Genomic DNA, 22,652 nt, shown 5'->3' with positions numbered 1-22,652 from the left:
TCACACTGTTCTTTGTTACTAACCATGCAACGTTAAACTTAACTGGCTTTTATTTTTTTTTTATTTTTTTATTTTTTAAAGATTTATTTATTTGACAGAGAGAGACACAGTGAGAGAGGGAACACAAGCAGGAGGAGTGGGAGAGGGAGAAGCAGGCTTCCCCGCTGAGCAGGGAGCCCGATGTGGGGCTCGATCCCAGGACCCTGGGATCATGACCTGAGCCGAAGGCAGAAGCTTAGCGACTGAGCCACCCAGGCTCCCCTTAACTGGCTTTTATAATAATTCATATTTGTCACGAAAAGATGAGAGAACTTTATATCGTTCTGCATTCCCTCCCTCTAAAACCATCTGAGAATTAGACTGACGCTTTGCATATATGCATGCTGACTGACATGCTTACCAGTGAGGACCTTAACCAACAAAAAAATCACATTATTCCCAAATTCCATCCAAGAGCTCAAACCATTAAACAACACACATATGTGAGGAAAACCCTAAATATCCATTTTTGTCATTCTTCATTGACTTTAAAGAAACCAAACGTAGTTGCAGTTTGAATGTATTAGGGGTAGAAAGCATGGGAGGAATAGGAGAAATACAGAGAAATTGGGTTTGATATTAAATTTTGCATGTTGGTTATCATTTTTTCCTAGAATATATTCTCTCAAAATCCTGTCTTGATATTGAACTTCCTCCTGACTTTCCAGTTTCATAAGTGTTAGTGCTGTCGTGTCATGGGCCCACTTTTGATGTGCCCAAACCAAGTAATGGACATGAGGCATTAATACCAGAACCTCTGGAAATTCTGAAAGCCCCGAATCCTAAGAAAGCACAGGCACTGGCCAATAACCCAGCCCTAAAACCTATGCATATTCTGATAATGTATTACATGTTATTCCTTCTCTCATGCTGAGGAATTTTGCCTAAAATTACCAAATGAACCTTCAAAAGTCTATTACTGTAACACTGATCTAACCTGGAAAGTATTAGTTTTTTGGGTTTTTTTAAAGATTTTATTTATTTGAGAGAGAGAGAGAGGGAGGGAGGGGCAAGGGGAGAGGGGAAGAAGGAAAGAGAGAATCTAAAGAAGACTCCCCAGTGAGCGCAGAGCCCCATGCAGGGGCTCTCACAACCCTGAGATCCTGACCTGAGCCGAAATCAAGAGTCTGACTCTTAACTGATTGAGCCACTCAGGTGCCCCAAAAGTATTAGCTCTCTTAATGCCAGAAGCCCTGATGCCAATTCCCTCCAGAAAACATTCATTTCACAATTTTTTGCTGAACACTTTATATGTGGCACCACTGTGCTAGGCAGGGGGAAGAAACAAAGGAACCAAGAGAGCTGACCATGGCCCCTGTTCTTATGGAGCTTAGTCAAGTAGTTTTAAGAACATATAAAAAATTTGGTTTCTTGTAAGCCAATAATAAACATCCAAATATTTGTTTTATGGTTTTAATTAGGCCCCAGATCCACTTGAATTCTACTAAGCTGCACTGCAGATGGGTGACCTGTTGTTCCACAGACCCATTGTTTTCCGACAGTTTGGAAACCATGGCTCAGCCCAGTGAACTCTGGCCTTAGGACCTGCTGATCTTTTCCATCCTGTAAGCCAGTCCCATTGACTAATAGCCTACTCTTTCAATTAACCCCTGGCAGCCTCCCTGCTTCTGACCCAAACCTCTTTAGTTAACTTTCAACAGAGCAGTCCTTTTAAAAATTTAACTCAGATCTTGGTGCTTCTCTGCTCAAAACAGTCCAGTGGTTTCCTCTCTCACACAAAAAAACGAAAGGCCTTATGAATGCCTACAAGACCTCACCCAGTGTGCCACAAACTGTCTTCTCTTACACTGTTCCAGTCACACTGACTTAGGTTTTTTATATTCCTAGAAGTTTAACAGCCTTCTTCAATTGCCTTGCCTGGAATGTTTGGCCCCCAGATGTCTACATTCTCTCACTGTCTTCGTTTCTCTGCCCCAAAGTCACCTTATTAGAGAGGCCTTCCTGGCCTATCTCATTTACAATGGCAAATCATTACAATGGCCACTTCTTCTACCACCCCCTCACCCCAAATACATATGCCTTATACTCCTATATTCATTAACTTTTCTCCATAGCACTAATCACCTTTCAATATACTATTTATATGATAGTTAATTTGTTTGATCATCAAGTGTCTTCCCTCAGTAGGGAAGCTGTATAATTTTAATATTAATTAAATAATAATGATATAATTTTAGTATTAAAATTGCCAAGACAATGCCTGGTACACAATGGATGCTCAATATATATAGGTTGATTAAATCAATAAATCAATAAATCAATAAATAAGTAACGAATGTCTACTTCTACCCTTTCAAGTAATTACCTGGTCTCATTCTTTGTGTGTGTTCTACTGAGGGCAGAAGAAATAGTCATCACTCATTTCTAGTTACTACCATTAATGGAAGATGACTATGAGATTAAGTATAAAGTAACTTGCCATTTCCATCCGGGGTCATCGTCCCTTCCAATTCTAAAGGTGTAGCTTTTATAATGAAAACTTCTTTGATATTGGAATCAGAAGAACAAGATTTAAAATATTTAGTTCAGGGCGCCTGGGTGGCTCAGTTGGTTAAGCGACTGCCTTCGGCCCAGGTCATGATCCTGGAGTCCCGGGATCGAGTCCCGCATCGGGCTCCCTGCTCAGCAGGGAGCCTGCTTCTCCCTCTGACCCTACCCCCTCTCATGTGCTCTATGTCTCTCTCATTCTCTCTGTCTCAAATAAATAAATAAAATCTTAAAAAAAAAAAATATTTAGTTCAAAACACGTGTCAACTATTTATTCTTTGCTGAGGCCCTGTGCTATGCATGGAGATATACAGATGAATAAAAATCAGCTCCTGTCCTCTTTTATCTTAGGCAAGTCATTTAATTCCAGGATGGATGTTTTCTTTTTATTTGTAACATAATGAAATCTCACTAATTGATGTTATAGATCGCACTCCAGAAAAAAAAAAAAAAAAAACTCCCCAAATGATATGACCATGTCCACCTTGGATTTTGGAAAAAAGTCTGAATGGGTATAATAGATAAAAGAAAGCCCAGAGAATAAAGTAGACATCTGAAACCCAGCCACGAACCAGTGGTGACTCTGATATCTTAGTGAGATTAATCTGTAATGTGGTTAATCTACATGTGACAAATTACCAATTGACTACAGGTATAATTTTTACCTGGTATAGAGACTCCAAACATATTAAGGCATTCTAAAGCAAATCAAATTCATAATACTGATTTGGATAAAATGCACAATTTATCCTTCTATAAACACATTTTGTTCTTGTTCTCAGAACTAATATCCTTTATAAGGCATTATCTTCCTCTAATAGCATTAAAATTTGAGAAGTCCATGGTATGTGTACCCAGCCGATGCCTCACCCAAGATTAGTCACCAGTCACTTGTAAGAATGAAATCATTTTAAATCTGTCACTTTTAGTAAGTTAACTCATTATTAATTCTAAATAATGCTTACATGGAACTCTTTAAAAAAATAATAAATGGCAATCTCTTTGTTCTATTGGTTTCACATCAGAATGAATTGACTTTAAGTATGACCAAGGCATATGACTTTGAATGCAGCTTGTAGAGAATTCCAAATGTCTCTAATTACCACATTCTCCTAATATCCTACATTTTGTGACGAATACCTATTGTTTATGAAATGAAGACTTAGCACCTTCCACTGTTACTAGTTAAATACATTTCAAAGATACTAACACTAAGAATAAGAAGCACTTAGTGTTGACAAAGATTTCTCATTTTATCCAACTAAAGTATTATAAAATAACTTTCTTTTACTTTGAATGTCTGAATTAGGGGAAAAAAAAGAAAAAACATGGGTAGCCCAGAAATTTTTAAATTTGCATTTCACAACTTCAAGAACATTCTAACGATTTAACTAGGAGGCTGCACATTAACAGTTTCATCTAAAATCTGTTGCATTACAGCTCCATATTTTCTGATGGTTCCATTTTACCTCCTCGGGGACAGCTCTTATATTAACAAAGCCTTTTCTGAAGACGATGAACACGCGGCGGGCTCCACAACATAAAGCGGATGTTGCACAGTCGAAAGCAGTGTCTCCAGCTCCGAGTACGATCACGACTCCCCGTATCGATGGCAATGGAGAGTGACAGGCGCACATTCCTGAATGATGAAAGGAAAACCCCATTTTCAAGTAGAGAAACCATTTCTGCATGACAGCTCAAAAGATACTTGTACTCAAAGCAGTGTAAAATTGCATCTTGCAGTTTTCGAGGATGGAGTGTCACTATCAAATTATTCTGCTTCATTGAAAGACAGTTTTATTCCCATTTTAAAAATATGCTCATATATGTAATTTCATAGTCACCACCTTTAGCTTCTTTTTTCTTCTAGAAGGATCACTACAACATATTTTGAAGAGTTTAGGTCATAACAAACTGGAATCAATCAATTAATACACGCTTTGTCAAAGTCATGATATGTATTTTTAACTTGCTGTCATTAAATTTCTGTTTGTTAGAAGGAAAAAAAGTGATCTTTATCATCTGGGTTAACATAATGGACAGCATTTCATGAAAATACTTTATTTAGATATTATTTTATAGGATTTCTAACATATAGCCCTGCTATATATTAAATTTAGGAAACACTGAAAATTTGTGTGCCGAATAAGTGCTTTCTATGTAACGGGAGAATTTTTAACAACTATTTTCCTGAAATAGTAAAAACGAACTTTCTCCCCTTTACAGTTTTTCCCTGGTTTTCTTTGTAAAATAGAGCTATAAAAGAAATATGACTCTTTTTTTGTTTGTTTGTTTGTTTAAGATTGTATTTATTTATTTAACAGAGAGAGAGCACAAGTAGACAGAGCTGCAGGCAGAGGGAGGGGGAGAAGCAGACTCCCTGCCACTCAGGGAGCCCGATGTGGGATTCGATCCCAGGACCCCAGGATCATGACCTGAGCCGGAGGCAGATGCTTAACAACTGAGCCACCCAGGTGCCCCAAGAAATATGACTTTCTAAGTGTCCATTTCTCAAGGACATATATATGAAGACTTGATGTCCATACAAAGATTCTTGTAAAAAAGTAAGATGCAGGTTTCTCTATGTGTTAGGTATACCTGTGTTATCAGATTCAGTAAAATTATTGATAAGATAAATTACTATAAATCAAATGGCACCACGGGCAGCATAGGCCTATCATCTCAATAAGTGTAATCATCCTGCTTGGAAGAGTGCATTTGGGATTACATAACTGGCCCTCTGTAATTCTCAAAAATATGTTATATGTACTATGATCTTCCTTAGAAAGGGTTGCAGGTACAGAAGCATCCCCTTTTCCTGGGAGGAGGAAGGTGGAGATGGTATACATGTTTAGCTGTAAACTTCTGCAGAACGACCTAATTGAGAATAAAGAAATTTGCTTATCTTTTTAAATTGTAGGATAAAATGTAAGCTTTTATCTTTTCACATGCAATTACATGTAGAATAGCTGAAGTTTAAGACTAAAAATATATGTTTAAAGGATTTAGATGATCTGGGTTTAGAGACTATATTATAGTCTTTATTACTAAGACTGACTCTCATACAACCAAAGCATAGGACTGGTTTAGCTTCTGGTTGCTCCTCTTGGGCTGCCTGAAGTGATATTATACAGAGACTACATACTAGTGTGTCTATCAAAGTGCTTTCCCTTAACTTCGTAAATTTGCTGTTCAGCAAGAAGCTGGCTCTTTCTGCCTGCTTAGACACAAATGATGTAAGATATGTGAAAATTTGTCCTACTTTAAAATTTTAAAAATACATATATAATGTAAAATAGTTCCTAAACTGAAGTTCCTGCTATTTCTTTTAAGAACATCTTCCAATCAGGGCACCTGGGTGGCTCAATCAGTTAAGCGTCTGCCTTTGGCTCAGGTCATGATCTTAGGGTCCTGGGATCGAGCCCCACGTTGGGCTCCCTGCTCAGCAGGGAGCCTGCTTCTCCCTCTCCCTCTGCTGCTCCCCCTGCTTGTGCTCTCTCTCTCTGTCAAATAAATAAATTAAATCTTAAAAAAAAAAAAAAGAACATCTTCCAATGTTTGTTTAAGACTCTTACTCTGAAGCAATTTTACATGATGCAGTGTAGACCTCTATATGACAGAGTGGAAAACTCCTTAGGGTGATGTTTGATTGGAAGAATGAACAAGTGGATGATCCTGGAAAATGATTACATCATACTTGTTTTTAAATTTATGTTCGGTGTAGCAAAAGTGATTTGAGATCTGAACAGTGTCCTCCTGAGCCTGGATTTAATATAAATTTATAATACATAAACAATATAGGTAATGTTAGGAATACAAAACAATGTTATACCTGCTTTACTGCTTTTGGCTACAAGTGGCAAAAAGTCTTTGGATGTGTAAAATCCATGGTTCTGCGTCAGGTCTTTGAAGATATGGTTTTTATTAGGGTCTGGCAAACCTAAGTAATAAAAATGTATAAAATCTCGTTAGCAGAAGAAGGGATTTTTCCTACTGTATATTTTTAAAAAGTAGAAAGCTGAGATCATTAAAATAATGTGGTTCTGAGAGGAAAAAAAATCTATAAGCAAATCAACATAAAAATGTATATAACACATTGTTACAGACCTCAGTGTATACCTTTACTATATAACTAAGCACACATAATAAATCATATATCCAAGTACACATATAGGTATACAGAAACATGGATACATACATATATACATGTACATATAGTGTTTAAGGGAAAATCAGGTTATATTATTTCCTCATGTCATAAATAAAAGTAAGTTTCTAATGTATTAGAGTGCTAAATATAAAAAAAAAATCACAAAACTAAAACACAATATGGATACATATGTATCTAGTTCCTGAATATGACAGATCATTCTAAGAAAAAAATAAACAAAAAAACTTGAAAGAAAAAGATGTATTTTACTACAAAAAATCAGCTACTTGTTTAGCCAGACTAATATTTTAACAAATTAAAGAATGGATAACAAAATTGGAATAATGAAGAATATAAATAGCTTTTAAGCACCAAAATTTTAAATACATAGTAATTTAGGAACTGTAATTTAAAACAATGAAATATGATTTCCTGTCTATTAAGAAGTAAAGGCTTTAAGAAAATTAGACTACATGGCAAAGGTGAAAATGGGACTTATCTTACTCTTTTGATGCAAATACACATTGGTGCTCAATTTCTAGAAAGTAGTTCTGAATCTATACTAAGGAAACACTAAGACACGCAAATGAAGTTTTAATGAGTAAAAATGGTCAATGCAAAGAGAGAGAGAAAGAATGAAGGAAAACCAAAATGCCAATAAAATGAATAAATGAGATTTACTTTAAAAAAGACAAAAAGCAACAGAACACAATGCAGCCTTTAAAATGAACATTTGAAAAATATGGTATTGGACTGTAGTCAAAATACAGTATTAAATGAACTAGCAGGATACAAAACTGTATAATATGATTCAAGTTTCATAAAATCTGAATGGTGATCATTTCTGGTTGTGGGACTGTGGCTAATGTATTTTTTTTATTATTTCTTTATTTTCCAAAATTTCTACAACATGCATGCATCAACCATATAATTAGGAAATAATTGCCAAAATTTTGAAAAGAAAATGAATAGCAGTCTAGTTTTTTTTCAAAGTATAAACAAAGCAAATCTGACAGCAATCACCCCACCACAGAAAAGTGTAGAATTAATTCATCTCAGTTCCATAAACACAGGGGAAATTTTATAGTTTAACTTTATTTACTTCCCCAAACTCTGGGTTATTCTAGAGGTAAAATTTCATTTTATTGTTAAATGAAGAGCAATGGGTAGTGTTGGTGGACACCTAGAGTAATAAGAATGGCCAAGAATGACTTTCTCATATGTGATAAGGTAGGTACCATATCTGATCTGAAAGCTGAAGGTGCTTGTGGATAGAGTGAATGTGTAACCAGCAATAGACCACTTTGTTCCTTCAAATTAAATCATTTTTCTTCCTTGTCCAGCATTCCTTCCTCCCAAAGATTTGCCCTTTGCTCATAGATTATTAGTTTAAGATCACTTATCATTAAAATTATTTTATTTATCTAGGAAGGTTAGGCAAGTCATTTGATTTACCTTTGCTCTGGTGGCTTTTTTTTTTAAGTTTTTATTTAAATTCCAGTTAGTTAACATACAGTGCTTTGGCTTCTTTATAAACGAAATGAGATAAGACTGTTTCCTCATTTTCTGACATAAAGGATTACTCCTTGGGTATATTTATAACACGGAAACTATTACATAAATGTGTGGTTATTTATATAATTCTTTTAGAAAGACTAGGATAGGGAATGGTTATGGTTACATAAAAATAGCTGAATATGTACTTGAGGACTCTAATAACAAAACAATTTTTCTTGAAAGCTTTAAAAGATGACTATAGTTTTAGCTACACCTGATTAGTTTAACCAACATATATATATGCTACATATCGAAATTTATATAAGGACCTGTCTCCCCTCTTACATATACTACTAAATTATAGAGATAGCATATGTTCTATAGCACTTCATTTTCCTGTAAAACACACACACACACACACAAGAAAAACAATGTGAAGTGCTGTGCAATTTCAAGGAGATATGATAAACAAAAATCTTTAAAGCAGATCAAAAACAAAGCACAGAAAATGTACGTGGCAGATAAAAGTTCTGAATTTACTGTCAATAAGGTCTAAAATCCTCCCTTTACTAACTCCTAATCTGAGCTTTTTTCACTACTTGCCATGGTTAAGACAGAGAGGGAAATTTACATCTGTGATTATTTTCTATAGAGCCATTGCTAAAATAACTTTTCTAAAGAAATGCAAGGCATTCTTATTGAATACACCACCAGATCCATGCAGAAAACTTTTCCTATCATGCAAGGATTATTTCATAAGAAAAAGGCTTTGGTAAAATTTAAATTCATTTTTTCACTTGGATCAAGAGACTGACAAGGACAACTGAATTTCCTGCGCTTTTACCCCATTCTGCATTTATCACTCTAATGAATTTAACATTTACTGGATCAGATTCTTTCTGTAAATGTTCAGGAGGGCACCAGTTAGATGTTCTGACTTAAAGATAATGGCTTAAGGAGAGGAAAAAATGAGCCAGAAACTGGATAGGATCATTATGTTATTCCTGCAGCCTCTTTAGCTGCACCTTTTAAAGTCCCAAGGTCCATGGAGCTCTTCTCTCCGACCTGGGTGACAGGCCATCCCTTATGACCTAGGACAACACATCTGAAGCCCTCCTCACAGACTGGTAGTCCAGCCCAGCTGGCAAAAGTACCCTAGAGTCTGCTAACCATGATGCTGTGGGGTGATTAAGAGCAGGACCTTTATCATTAGCCACACTTTGGTGTGAGGTCTTCCTCTCGCATTTACCAGCTCTGTGATCTTGTGGGAGTGCCAGTGATTATATGTACTTAGCTAGACTATCAAATGATCTGATCAAGCACTAATCTACGTATCGCTCTGAAGGCATTTTGTAAATATTGTTAACATCTATAATCAGTTGACTTTAAGTAAAGGAGACAAACTTGATCATGTGGGTAGGCCTCATCCAATCAGTGGCAAGGCCTTAAGAATAAACCTGAAGTTTCCCTGAGGAAGGAGAAATGCTGCCTGCTGGCCCAGCCCATAGATTTCGAATTCTCCAGCTTCCACAATTACATAAGCCAACTTCTTGAAATAAATTCTATAATAGGATATATCTATATCTATAGATCTCCTAATGATTCTGCTAGGGACAACAATTACATGTCTCTCATTGATGTGAGATTTAAAGGAATCTATCTATCTATCTGTATCTATCTATCTATATCTATCTATCCATCCGTCCATCCATCTATATTAAGCATTGAGACCTAAAACATAGAGAATGTTCACTAAACATTAGCTATTAATATTAAGATAGATTTATTTATTCTGTAGTTTATCAATTCTCCCAAATTTCACATCTTACGGCAAGGAAAGAATAGAGTTTAAAGTATTAAACCTTAGCAAATTTAAACAAAGTGCTACAAAAAAAGAAAAATGAAGCAATCGTAAGTGAAATATGAAAGATAATGAAACTTGCAAATACCCATCTATCAAAGGAAGATTTCCGTGAGAGTAGGTGGCATATTAATAAATAAGGTATGTGTCTCTATCAGAATGATTTCAAAATGACACTGAAATGACTTTTTAATTCACCTTTCAGTGGGAAGAAGGAGGTTTATGAATAAAGAAGAATTGACAAAGATCTGACAAACAAAACAGCTCAGCTTAATAGATGTACAGTGTTCTCTGTCTTTCAAGAAGGCCAGAGAGTTTCTTTGTTCCCCTAGAGTAGTTACTGAAGTTTTTGGTGTTTCAGCATATATTTATACAAAGGAACACCACCTTAAGAACTATTGCAAAATGATAATTTTCAGCTTCTCCTAAAATAAATTTAAAAAATTCTGCTTATATTACAGAAAGTCTACTTTACCATATGTTGATTATTTAGATTACAGATTTAGATCTAGTTACTGTTCCAGATGCCTGGCATATAGGTAGTTTTTACATATTAACTCATTTAATTCTCAAAACAATCCTTTAAGACAACAAACATTATTTTCTGCATTTTTGATATGAAGAAACTGAGACACATATAGGTTAAGTAACTTTGCCAGCAGTCAGAGAACAAGTAGCAGTACCAATTTCTAACCTGGATATTCTGGTTATAGAGTCTATGCATTAACTTCAAAATGCTGCCTTTTCCATATAAAATGTTATAATTGAGCCCTGTTATAACATGATGTTACTTAACAAGTGATATCTAAATCATTTAACAGATATGCATTAAATGCTTCACTGTGAGGCTACAGATGTGAACACAAACAGAATGTGTCTGTGGCCAGGTTCCAATCTAGTCATAGAGAAAAGACAGGCTGCTTCTCTAGGCTGTATCTTTGTTTTGTGATTATTTTCTCTAGTACAATTCCTTTTTGAATTGTTTTCCTTCTTAAGTGCATTCCTCTTGGGTATCTGCTGGTTATTTTTCAATATTTGATATTCTTTGAAATATGTATCTCTGCTTTGTTTCCAAAGCACCTCTCTCTGGAACAACTACAGAATAAATAACAGCAGTGTACATAATAAATTTTTGTGCTCATATTAAGTTCTGCACAACTTCAATTAACATTAATAGGATATTAAATATTCTGTTTCGTGTTATCATCTAGTAAGTAATAGAAGAGAAATAAGCTTTAAGGCTGAGTCTTCACAGGTATGGTACGACCGACATGTTTAAGAATTCCCCAGAGTTGGGGCGCCTGGGTGGCTCAGTTGGTTGGACGACTGCCTTCGGCTCAGGTCATGATCCTGGAGTCCCTGGATCGAGTCCCGCATCGGGCTCCCTGCTCGGCAGGGAGTCTGCTTCTCCCTCTGACCCTCCCGACCCTCTCCCCTCTCATGCTCGCTCTCTCTCTCTCTCAGTCTCTCTCTCAAATAAATAAATAAAATCTTAAAAAAAAAAAAAAAAGAATTCCCCAGAGTTTATAATGTCTGCCTGTGTTACTTCACTGGCTCACTTATTTGGTGTTAATTGAATGGAGCAAGCATTCCTGTGATGCCTCTCATTCTTGCTGGCATCCATTTTCATGGGGAAAACAGTGATCAGATACACCTACCACTAGAGACAGCCTCATGAATCCCACAGACCTAGAAGCCCGAACACTGAGAGACTGCCCCAAGTTCCTGGCAAAGCACTGTGATTACAGGAATGGGCTTACAGAAATGGGTAGAGGGCATACCAAACTCTCTACAGGTATATCAATTCTCGTTATTCTACACTAGTGCTTTGTCGGTAAGAAGATGTTAGTAGACAAATAAAATCCCACTGATTAGGTCACTATTCACAAGTGGCTGAAAACAGCAAAATGTGTCTGATGGCAAATGTCCTAAGTTTTTCACTTCTCCAAGTTTTTCACTTCACTATCTGAGATTTCACTTTTCTTCTCACAGAAGGAAGCATGTTGTGTGCTCACAGTCCTCATTTCCTAAGCCTCCTTTGGGGAATGGTGCTGCATGAGGAAGAACATTAAAATGTGCAGACCACACATGGATTCATTAAACAAACTCTCAGTGAGGGACACCAAGCTATCTACCACAGCCATCCATCCATGTCTTTGTAAAAGAAATGTGCCTGTGTAAACACTGCTTTTCTTTATTTTTGTTTATTAAACCTTTCAAAAAAATCTTAGTGCCAATTGACTTATTTCTAACATTCCTGGTAAACAGAGTATGCGAACAAGAGCAAAACCTCTAAAGTCAGCCTTCCTGCATTAAAATTCTAGTTTTAGCACTTACTAGCTATTATGACCTTGGGCCAGTAAATTACTCTTTCTGGGCAGCAGCAATCTCATCACAGTACTGTTAGGAGAATAAAATGAATACAAATGTGAAGCTCTTTGCATGGATGTGAAATGGTTCCTTTTATTTGCACTCTCTCCCTACAAAAAAGCTTTTGTTTGATATAATAATATGATACATTTGGATAGACATAAATTAAATGTTCACCTAATCCATGATATGCACAATTAATATTATTACACATTTAAGTGGTCAGTGTTGGGCAGATTGGTATCAGAGTCCATAAAACTTAGCAACCTTGGCTAGAATAAAAGACTGTGGCCGAACCAGGGTGTTCTGACTTCATTCATTGTACAGACTACAATGGACTCAAACCATACGTGCTTCAGGGCCAGGAAAGTAGCAAGATTAAGACCCTCTCATGTTTAATTTGGCATTCAAATGGGAGCAGTTAGAGTAACATCAGGCTTCCAAGAGCACTGACCTAGGAGTCTGAAGAATTGGGTTCTAGTTTCATTATTTCCCCTTTCTAGCTGTACTTGTATAAAATTACTTAATACGATGGCTCTCAAATTCCTTGATTCTAGAATAAAAATGACCTTGCCTGATGTGTAGAGTTGTTCTGAAAATTAGGTAGAAAAGTGCACATAAAAGCACTCCAGTAAATCTAAAACACCACTGAAATGTAAGTCATTCTTACTGTCTTGGGTAAAGTATAAAAACCATGGAAAATAAAGACTCACATGATAAAAAGATTCATAGTAAATACTTCCAAATACAGAAGCTATTACAATTAATCATAAAAAGACACTTAAATGGCTGTATATAAGATGTGAATATAGGAATAAAATAATAAATATATCTATTTATGGATATACATATGTATCTGGATGTGTTTCTATACTTATTAGAAAAGGTAAACTAGTCTTATATCAAGCCCAAACTGTTGGGATTACAACATGGAAGTAAAACACTCCTTTCAAGGACCTAAGCATTCCAGAATTCCACAATGGATTATAAAGTTTTTCATCTGCACTTAAAGATCACCTTTATGATTCGAAGGATTTATATCTTATTTCCAAGGGACAACAGTGCCATATGGGTTATCATTGTAGGATCTATATATTGACTAGAAAGAGAACAGATCAATGATGGCCTATTGTGCTCCTTTTCTCAATAAAACTCCCCATCTTTTCCCCAATGCCCCACTGTAAATACATTTAGTTCAGACTGAATTCAGAAAGAATGGAGTGATTCAATATAACACATATGAAATCAGATCACCATGCATCACAATAGTGTTCATTTCATTGATTTTTCAAATCCCCATTAAACATCTGTTTCGTGTAACTGCTGTCTAGTTTCTCTCTCAATGTGACCACATGCCTTAATCGTGTGAATCACACAATCGGTTAGAGCATAACAAGATGAAGACTGAAAAAAATGTTATGAATGAAGTCACCATCTCAAATCATATTTTTTCCCATTACATATGGTATTTTTCTATACGGACACATGTAACAGATAATGAAATCCAGAAGCAGGAGAAGGACTGAGCACTCATACAATTTTGAAAATCTGATAGATGCTGAATTATGGTCTTCTTTTGTATTAATTTATAAAACAGTAAATTTTAAAAAGCACTAGAGAAGAGAATGAAATAACCAAAGATGATGCTTCCTACAATGTTGTTATAGAGGTACTTCAGTTCATTTTTATGACTTCATGTAGAAGATATACACATGTTCTATCACACCAATGAGATCAATTCAAATAACTTCATATTAGAACTGAATACCAGGCTCCAACTCAGAGTAGTATTTATGGGTGAAAAACAATATAAATATATTAAGAAAGTAATGTATTCACAAGTGCAATACATATGAAATAAACTGATTCTAAGTAGTTAAAATCTTTCTAGAGAACTTTTTTAACCTGTCATAAAATATCCAGCAATTTCATATAACAAAATGTGATTATGGTTCACTGGGCATTTTGGTCTCATACTTTTTGTTCCTTTTATACATTTGGAATAAAATAGAGAAGAGAGGTTATTTTAATTGATAAAATAATGCCCAAGAATTCAAAAACGGACAAAACAACCTTGGATATGTTTTACTTTCCTGACAAATAATTCTTATACTCAGGATCCATCTTACCCATTGTTCTTTTTATATAAAGGGACATATGCAACAACCAAACCAACAAAATATTAGACCAAAAAAAAAGAGTATTTTTCTTTATACTTTTGTGACATTCCAATTTTCTTATAATTAGCAGAAGTTATTTGAGTAATTAAAATTTAATTTTAATATAAACAAGATCTCGTTAAAAGCTCTCTTCTAGAAAAGATACATTAATGTAATTTCCTATTTCTGTCACCAAATTCCACCTATCACTTTGATTTTTGGTATTATTTATTAAACTGTGCTTTATCTTTTGGGCCTCTTTCTCTTTATTTCCTTCCCTTCTCTTTTCTGTTTCTCACTCTCATTTGGCTTTTGCTATAAAACAGTTTCCTTAAATTTTAATCTTCACATCACGAAGTAAGGGTAATAAAAAAAAAAACCAAAACTCAACAATATGCCTCAGGCAAAGGTTTTTTCCTTAATGACTGGAATTCTTAGATGTCTTAGGAAATTACTATTTAGGGCTATGTAAGTATACTTTATTCCAAAGTAAAGAAATCATTAATAATAAAATACTAAAAAGGAACAGTTATATTACAAAATAAATCTACCAGGCTTACAAAGAAAACAAATTTGCAACAGTCACCTGCTGTGGAGATGAGGCAGTAATCTCAACAGCAGGAAATAAAAGGGAAGAGAGGAGAAAAATACAAAAGCACAGACATTAAAAAAGTAATTAAAACACTTATCTCCATCGACATACATAACGAAAAAAACCCTCCACCAACCACCTAAAAACATACTCTATTGAACTGCACAGCAGGAAATAGCATTAAAGCTGCCACCATAAACACACATTCTGGAGAAGGGAGAAGACCCCTTTAAAAATGTAATCTCAAAAGTATTACTAATGTGTTAATCACCAGTAAAGGTGCCACACATTCATTGTATTGTATTAGTTACTTTCTCAAAGGAAAATTCTACTTCTACATTTTTTTTATTCAAATAAATTCTTAAATACAGGCACTGGGAGCCTCTTTATTTGTAATTGTTCTAGCGTATTTACAATTATATTGTGACGCCAAGGTATTCTGTATCGAAAGCTTTAATAATTTTTAACATAACATACATTTAGATGATGCAGTTAAACTGTTTCCTTTAAAGCCAAACAAATCTTTGCTATATTACCAGAATAAAATGAGGTGAAACATAATGCAAGAGGCAGGGTTATGGATTAAACCTGAAGTGAAAGCTAAGAATCATTTTGAGTTACCCAAATATGCTCTTGCCTTCAGAGCTCTGCAAATGAAACAATGCAAGCCTGAGGAAGCAAGTGGAAGGCTTTAAAATAAGGACCACACACTAAATGTGCTTGGTGACTCTCAGCTGCTGGAACTTGGTTTCTGGGTCCGTGTGATTCTCCCCAGGCAAGTCTGTGAAACAATGGAGAGCTGCTTGGGTCCAAATCAGAAGACCTGGAATGGACTCCTAATCCTGTAATTTATCATTATTAGGTCTAAATTCATGCCCAAATTGTTAAACCACAACTTTTCCATCTCTAAAATCAGAAGAGTTACAAAAATGTATTTCTCTAAAGAACTGTTATGTGGACAAGTAAGCATAATATAGCTCTATGCTGTCAAAAAAACTTAATTTTACAAGTAGAAAATGCAATTCACAATCATACATATTGGTTATACTACTATATAATTTTTTTTTCTTGCAATGATTCTCATACCTCAGAGTCATTTGACTTTAATTATGCATTTTCCTCTTATACACAAGTAATACATTTCTGTGCAAACTTATTTTCTTACTCTGAATCACTACTGTAATTCTGTAAATTTTACAAGAAAATACTTATGTCAAAACACTTTTTGAAGAAACGTGTATGATGTAAGAAAAGTAAAATTACTTCCATCCTTAACATAATTGTACTATATTTAGTATTTCTAACATGTTGCTGAGTAAGAGTCTCAAAATTAGAATGCTTTTCTAGGAATTCAGGAAATTCCATGAAGTAATTACTCTCCAAAAGACTTGATGGATAGAAATGGTCAGTCATTTCAGAAATATGTGGTTGATCTCGAACCTCAGTTTGTTCATCCACAAAATAGGGAGATAATCTAGAAATGGAGTTCTGAACATTGCCTGAATTTCTTAAGAAAACCAAGACAATCAAAAAAGTACATTTTTGTATATGTGTTATAGAGGAGGAAGAATTTTTCCTTAACCTGTCTAGTTCTTCTAGCTGGTCTATTCACTAAATTGACATAAGACAGATTAACAGGAGAAAAACAAACTCAATCACATACATACAGGAAACCTCCCCCCACCCCCACCCCGAAGAATATGAAACCCACAAGAAGTCAAGCAATTGAGGCTTACATGCCATCTTGAGCTAACTGTGAAGGGAACAGGGGTCTGAGACTTCAATGGAGAGAAAGACAATTTTATAGGAAGATGGGAAGAGCAAATGTTTGGTAAACAAACGTTTGCCATGCCCTATCACACAGAGACAATGCGACACAGAGGGGAATTTGACCTCCAAGTCCTGCAGCATTTCCCCCAAGACCTAGTCAATATTCTTTGTAGTTATCTCTGGTGATAGTTCTTTTTTTGGACTAAGCCCTCTCTTTTATTTTATTTTTTAAATTTTATTTTTTTATTTTTTATTTTTTAAAGATTTTATTTATTTAAATAAATAAACAGAGAGAGACACAGCGAGAGAGGGAACACAAGCAGGGGGAGTGGGAGAGGGAGAAGCAGGCTTCCCGCGGAGCAGGGAGCCTGATGCGGGGCTCGATCCCAGGACCCTGGGATCATGACCTGAGCCGAAGGCAGATGCTTAACGACTGAGCCACCCAGGCACCCCAGGCCCTCTAATTTCTTTTAGGTAGTTAAGTAGGAAGTAAAAGCTCTTCTTGAGTTTTTTGGGCCTTGACTGACTTCAGCTCAATGTAATCCACATCTTAAAGTGACACATTTTGGGGAGGCCCATTCTGAACCCCTTCAATATCATTTTACTGTGTATGTGTGCAAAGGGTCTATACCTTTCATTATATGCTCTAAGTAACTCAAAAGTGGTTAAAATATCACATTCACCAAGATTAAATCAATTACACTGTACTATTTATCCAAATTCCATTCCAAATGCTGAATGTGGTTGTGAATGCCAAAATGCAATGTAATTATCCTTACTCGACAATCACTATACACCATGAATGAATACCATTGTATACGAGAATCTGTAAGTATGTTAGGCCTGATGTAAGAGAAAGTAATGGTTTTGACATCAAAGATAACTATGTTCATATCATTACTCCTTTATGTATTAGCTATGTAACCTTGCATAATCACAGTTATTTTAAGTCTCAATTTCCTTATCTATAAAACCTACCTTACGAGGAGATAAATTGAGATAACATATCTCAATAATATGGTAACTGCTTAGCACAGTGACTGGCATACGGCAAATGCTAATAAATAAAATGGACTTTATGTATTTTAAATGTCAAAATCCTATTATTTTCATACTTCTACCTTCCTTGATATTTTTTTCTTGATATTTAACATAATTTTAATATACAACACCATTACAGCAACTGTAACAGCAACGAAACTACACATAACGTTTGAAACTTAGTGCCAACTGAAATTTCTTAAATATTTGTAACTAATGATGTAAAATTTGGCAGGTTCAATGTATACTTGTTGAATATCTAGTTCTGAAATTTTTGTTACATAAAAAAGCCAAACAAACGTACGGTCTCTTATGGTCAATTTTTAGAAATGGATACCAGCTCTGACTTTTAATTGTGATTGAGATCAGTTAGGAATAGAAATCTTTGACATTTCATTTAACTACTTATTCACTAATATTTATTGAATGCCTACTATGTGCTAGCTAACATATTAGGTGCAAGGGATACATAGATGAACAGTTTCCAATCTAATGGGAGAAGGACATGTAATCAGAAACTTAGAATAAAGCAAGATAAGTGCCATGATAGAGGGATACATAGCCAAGTGCGCAGGAGCACATATAAAGCACATTTCAGCTGGACTGGAGACCAAGATGCTCAAGCTGAGTCTTGAAAGATGAACATTTCCAGTGGTTAAAAAAAGGGGTGGGGTAATAATGAGTGGCATACACAAAGGTATAAAGGGGTAAGATGTCCATCTGATTAGACTGGTATCCAGGGGAGCAGACAGGAGGGCTCAGGGAATGGCAAAATTTAAATCTGACAGATAGGCAGACACCACACCATGAAGGACCATGCAAGTCATACCAAGGAATTTGGATTTTACGTTGAAAAGATATCGCAGGGAAATTATATAATCAGCTTTGGACATCAAGAAGGACAAATTGGTAGCAGTGTGTGGAACTGATTCATAGGCAGTGAGAATGATGGGAGTAAGGGGATGGTGCATGTAAGGGGATAGTGCATAAATCCAGATAAGAAAGGGACACTTCTTATACTCTTCAACCTGGATTGCTAGTAACCTTCATTAGCATGGCATTGCAGGGAGGGTCCAAAACTTATCCTTCTAAAGCAAGAATTTCACTCAAAGATAAGCAATTTAAATTATGGTGTTTATATTAGTACAGATAAAGAGATAATGAGGAATGAAAAGCAAATTTTGAATGAAATTTTAATACTTCAAAGAAATTCTGTATACGGCATTTGAAAATGTGACTCTGGATTCCCTGGAGGTGTATTTTTACTCTCTTCTCCTATTACAGTAACTTTAAAGGGAAAAGAAGAGGACTCACACTGAAATACTGATAGTGGGGATACAGGAGAATAAAAACATACCCCAGAGATATTTAGGAGTTAATTTCATAGAACTTGGTCCCTAGTAGTTGTAGGGAATAGAGGAAAACACTGGGAAACTTAGGTCTTAATTTTCTGTTTTGGTGGGAGTGGTGTGCTTGACTAATCCAGTACAGTGGAGGAAGTACAGGTCCTAGGGAAACATTGTTGTTCCATTTGGATATATGTAATGGAATGTGGGACATCCAAGAGAGTTGTCCTCTAGGTAATAAACAGGTAAAAATTCATGCCTGAATCATTTCAAACAGATTTGAAAATTATGAGCAAAAAGATTGCACTAGAAGTCATGAATGCTAATGAGCTAATCCTAGAGTGAGTGTATATAGTAAACAGAAAAGAAGGCTAAGAGTAAAGCCCTAGATAACATACCAACATTTAAAGAAGGAAAGAGGGAGAAGAACCCAAATAGATTGAGGATAGAAGAGATGCAGGAGAAAGTGGTATAATGGACGTGGTGCTTGGGTGGCTCAGTCGTTAAGCATCTGCTTTCGGCTCAGGTCATGATCCCAGGGTTCTGGAATCGAGTCCCGCATCGGGCTCCCTGCTCTGCGGGAAGCCTGCTTCTCCCTCTCCCACTCTCCTCTGCTTGTGTTCCCTCTCTCGCTGTGTCTCTCTCTGTCAAATAAATAAATAAAAAATCTTTAAAAAAAAAAAAAAAGGAAAGTGGTATAACGGAAGCCAGGAGAAGAGAGGTATGAGTTCAAACTTTCTTGTCTACAGAATACACACAATTTTTTAAAAATTATCTAGTATATAAAAATATATACTAAAAAGCACAAAGAAACAGGTGTTCAAAAGAATTTTTGAGTACTTTTTAAATTTTAGGATTCACCCTTGAATCTTAAGTATAATACAAGGTTACTGACCTACAATTAATTTTAGAAATAATATAACTAAAGGAGATTTATTGAGAGGGAATATAAAAGAGAACAAAAACAACAAAATACAAATATATATATTACAACGATGAGAATCAATTTAATTAAAATTAGGCAAATCAGAAGAGGCAAGAGGATAAACCCTATGCTGATACCCACACTACAAAATATTCTAGTGGTATGCAGACAAAGTACAGGAAGAAAGATTTTGCTAGAGGAGGAATATACCACATGTCTTCCTAGGAATCAGTATTAATGGAGAATATATTCACAATAGAATGTTTTCAAGAAGAAAAAATTAGTCAATAATGACACTACCACATTAATTAAGTTGTGAGTAGATAATACAAAATGGATATAACTTAGCTTATATAATACTTGTTTGATTAAAACCAATTTTTAGAAGGGCTTCTCTGAAAACTGAAGCTTTGAACTAGGGAGGTGTTGTTCTGCCTCTTCTGGGTTTAGAAATTCTGCAAAAGTGCACATTCATGTGTGGTTCACCCTGCAATAAATTTTCTGATCTCTGAAGCAAAACCACATACTCCCAGGCAGGTGAAATGCATGGCCAAGGTAGGAATCCCTAAGTTTGCTCTCAATTTCCTCATCTACTATCTGTGTGATGTATAGCAAATCAGCCTACCTCTCTATGCCTTAGTTTCCTCTTCTGTAAAATTAAGCTTTTAGCACCACCTCCCTTGAGCTGTTTCAAGGGCTCTTGAATCATGAAGTATTATACAGCCATGAGAAATTTAATTAATAATAATTAAAATTATTTTCATTATAATTGGAGCCCATCATATAGGCAAATGATCTCTTTTCCTACTACTAGATAAATAAACTATAGTAACAGCAGATGGCGGATTAATCAGGGAGATCAAACTGAGACTCTGTGTTGCTCTTTTGAAATTATATTTAAATTCCCTTTGAACTATACACTATATACAAATTCAAAAATTAAATTATACTCAAAAACACCTATACCACTCAAACCATAGTGTATAGAGCATATATATTGACAGTTCAATAAAAATCTCACACTTTTAAAAATCAACAAAAATTGGAGTGCCTGGGTGGCTCAGTTGGTTAAGCGTCCGACTCTTGGTCTCAGCTTGGGTCTCAGTCTCAGGGTCCTGATTTTGAGCCCCACACTGGGCTCCATGCTGGACGTGGAGCCTACTTAAAAAATAACAACAACAACAACAACAACAAATTAATGAATTCTATCCCAAACACCTTTGGTTTAATGACAGTAGTCAATGCTTTGTGTCACAACACACACACTATATATATATACACCATATATATACACACACATATATATATACACATACACCATATATATATAAATATGATACATATGATATATATAATATATATATTATATATTTCAGTTTCTCAACACATGATTTCTATTCCAATATATGGTCTTAGGGCCATTTCTTATCATTGTAATTATTTTCATATTTTTTTAAAGTAATATTCTAATGCTAAGCTGTTTGAGTTCTGCTTCTTAGAGCGTGGTGCATGTAAAGCCAGCATCAGTAATTTAATCTAGCCCATTAAATTTTACATTGTAGCCCGAATGGACTCTTTTCTAACCCTAACTTGCTATCTTGCCAACGTGTTCTATAGATTATAAAGAAAAAGAGAGAAACTTATATTTCAGAAGATCTTTCTACCACCAACTGTCTTAAGTGCAGGCTCAGTAATAATATTTTAAGAGTTTACACTGGGAGAGTGTTTTATTACTTAAAACTATTTCATGTATATTGGAGCCTCATGACAACTCTCTCAGCTAGACACCTTTATGACCATTTAAAGGTGAGCAAACTGAGGTTGAAAGCAGTAAAATAAGCTTTCTAAAATCTCATAGCTAGTAAGTACTTAAACCACATTTAATCTAATAGAAATTCTTAAATACAGTGTTTCCTCCAGCGTTACATAAAATATATATTCAGGATAGCATATAATCTACATTATTAGAGAAAAGTAAGAGAAGCTTGAACCTAATCTTTGAAAATTTAGCATACAATGATCTGTGGCACCTTTAATTTTCTGAATGTTAATACAGTAGTTTTATTCACCAGAAAGAAAAAAAAAATGCTTTAAAGATTAGTAGGTAATTATTCACATATCATCCCACCTACACTACAGTTTCAAATGATTTTAGGTAAACTATGCCTACTTAAATTTAAATGATGTCTTGTAAAAGGATCTTCTAAGCACGATTCATTTGTTTAAAGCACAGATCTACAATGACAACCTATCATCAATTCATTTTGGTGAAAGGGTAATAATTAAAGCGTTATTTTCCTTCTTTCACTGCAAGTCACTTGACCTATGTTAAATCAACTATCAAATTTTCATTCATTATTTCTACATGAAGGACTTTGCCAGCTCAAAAAGTAT

The 22,652-nt window shown here is 35.2% G+C and overlaps 1 protein-coding gene across 1 annotated transcript in view; it reads right to left on the bottom strand.

Moving 5' to 3' along the window:
• The window catches only part of DPYD (dihydropyrimidine dehydrogenase), an 800,443-nt gene that overhangs the window by 443,928 nt on the left and 333,863 nt on the right, over positions 1–22,652 (bottom strand). The window contains exons 9-10 of the mRNA XM_045897134.3: positions 6,380–6,487; positions 4,017–4,186 (exon numbers count right to left, since the gene is read on the bottom strand). Coding sequence (XP_045753090.1) covers positions 4,017–4,186; positions 6,380–6,487 — 278 coding nt within the window. The remainder of the gene's footprint in view (positions 1–4,016; positions 4,187–6,379; positions 6,488–22,652) is intronic.

This window comes from Mirounga angustirostris, unplaced genomic scaffold (genome assembly GCF_029215605.1).
Source record: "Mirounga angustirostris isolate CCGP_5_RB_7025 unplaced genomic scaffold, mMirAng1.0.hap1 SCAF_4, whole genome shotgun sequence".
NCBI classification, from domain to species: Eukaryota; Metazoa; Chordata; class Mammalia; order Carnivora; family Phocidae; genus Mirounga; species Mirounga angustirostris.
The sequence above is the reverse complement of the archived record's forward strand: the minus strand, read 5'-3'. Positions and strand labels throughout refer to the sequence as shown.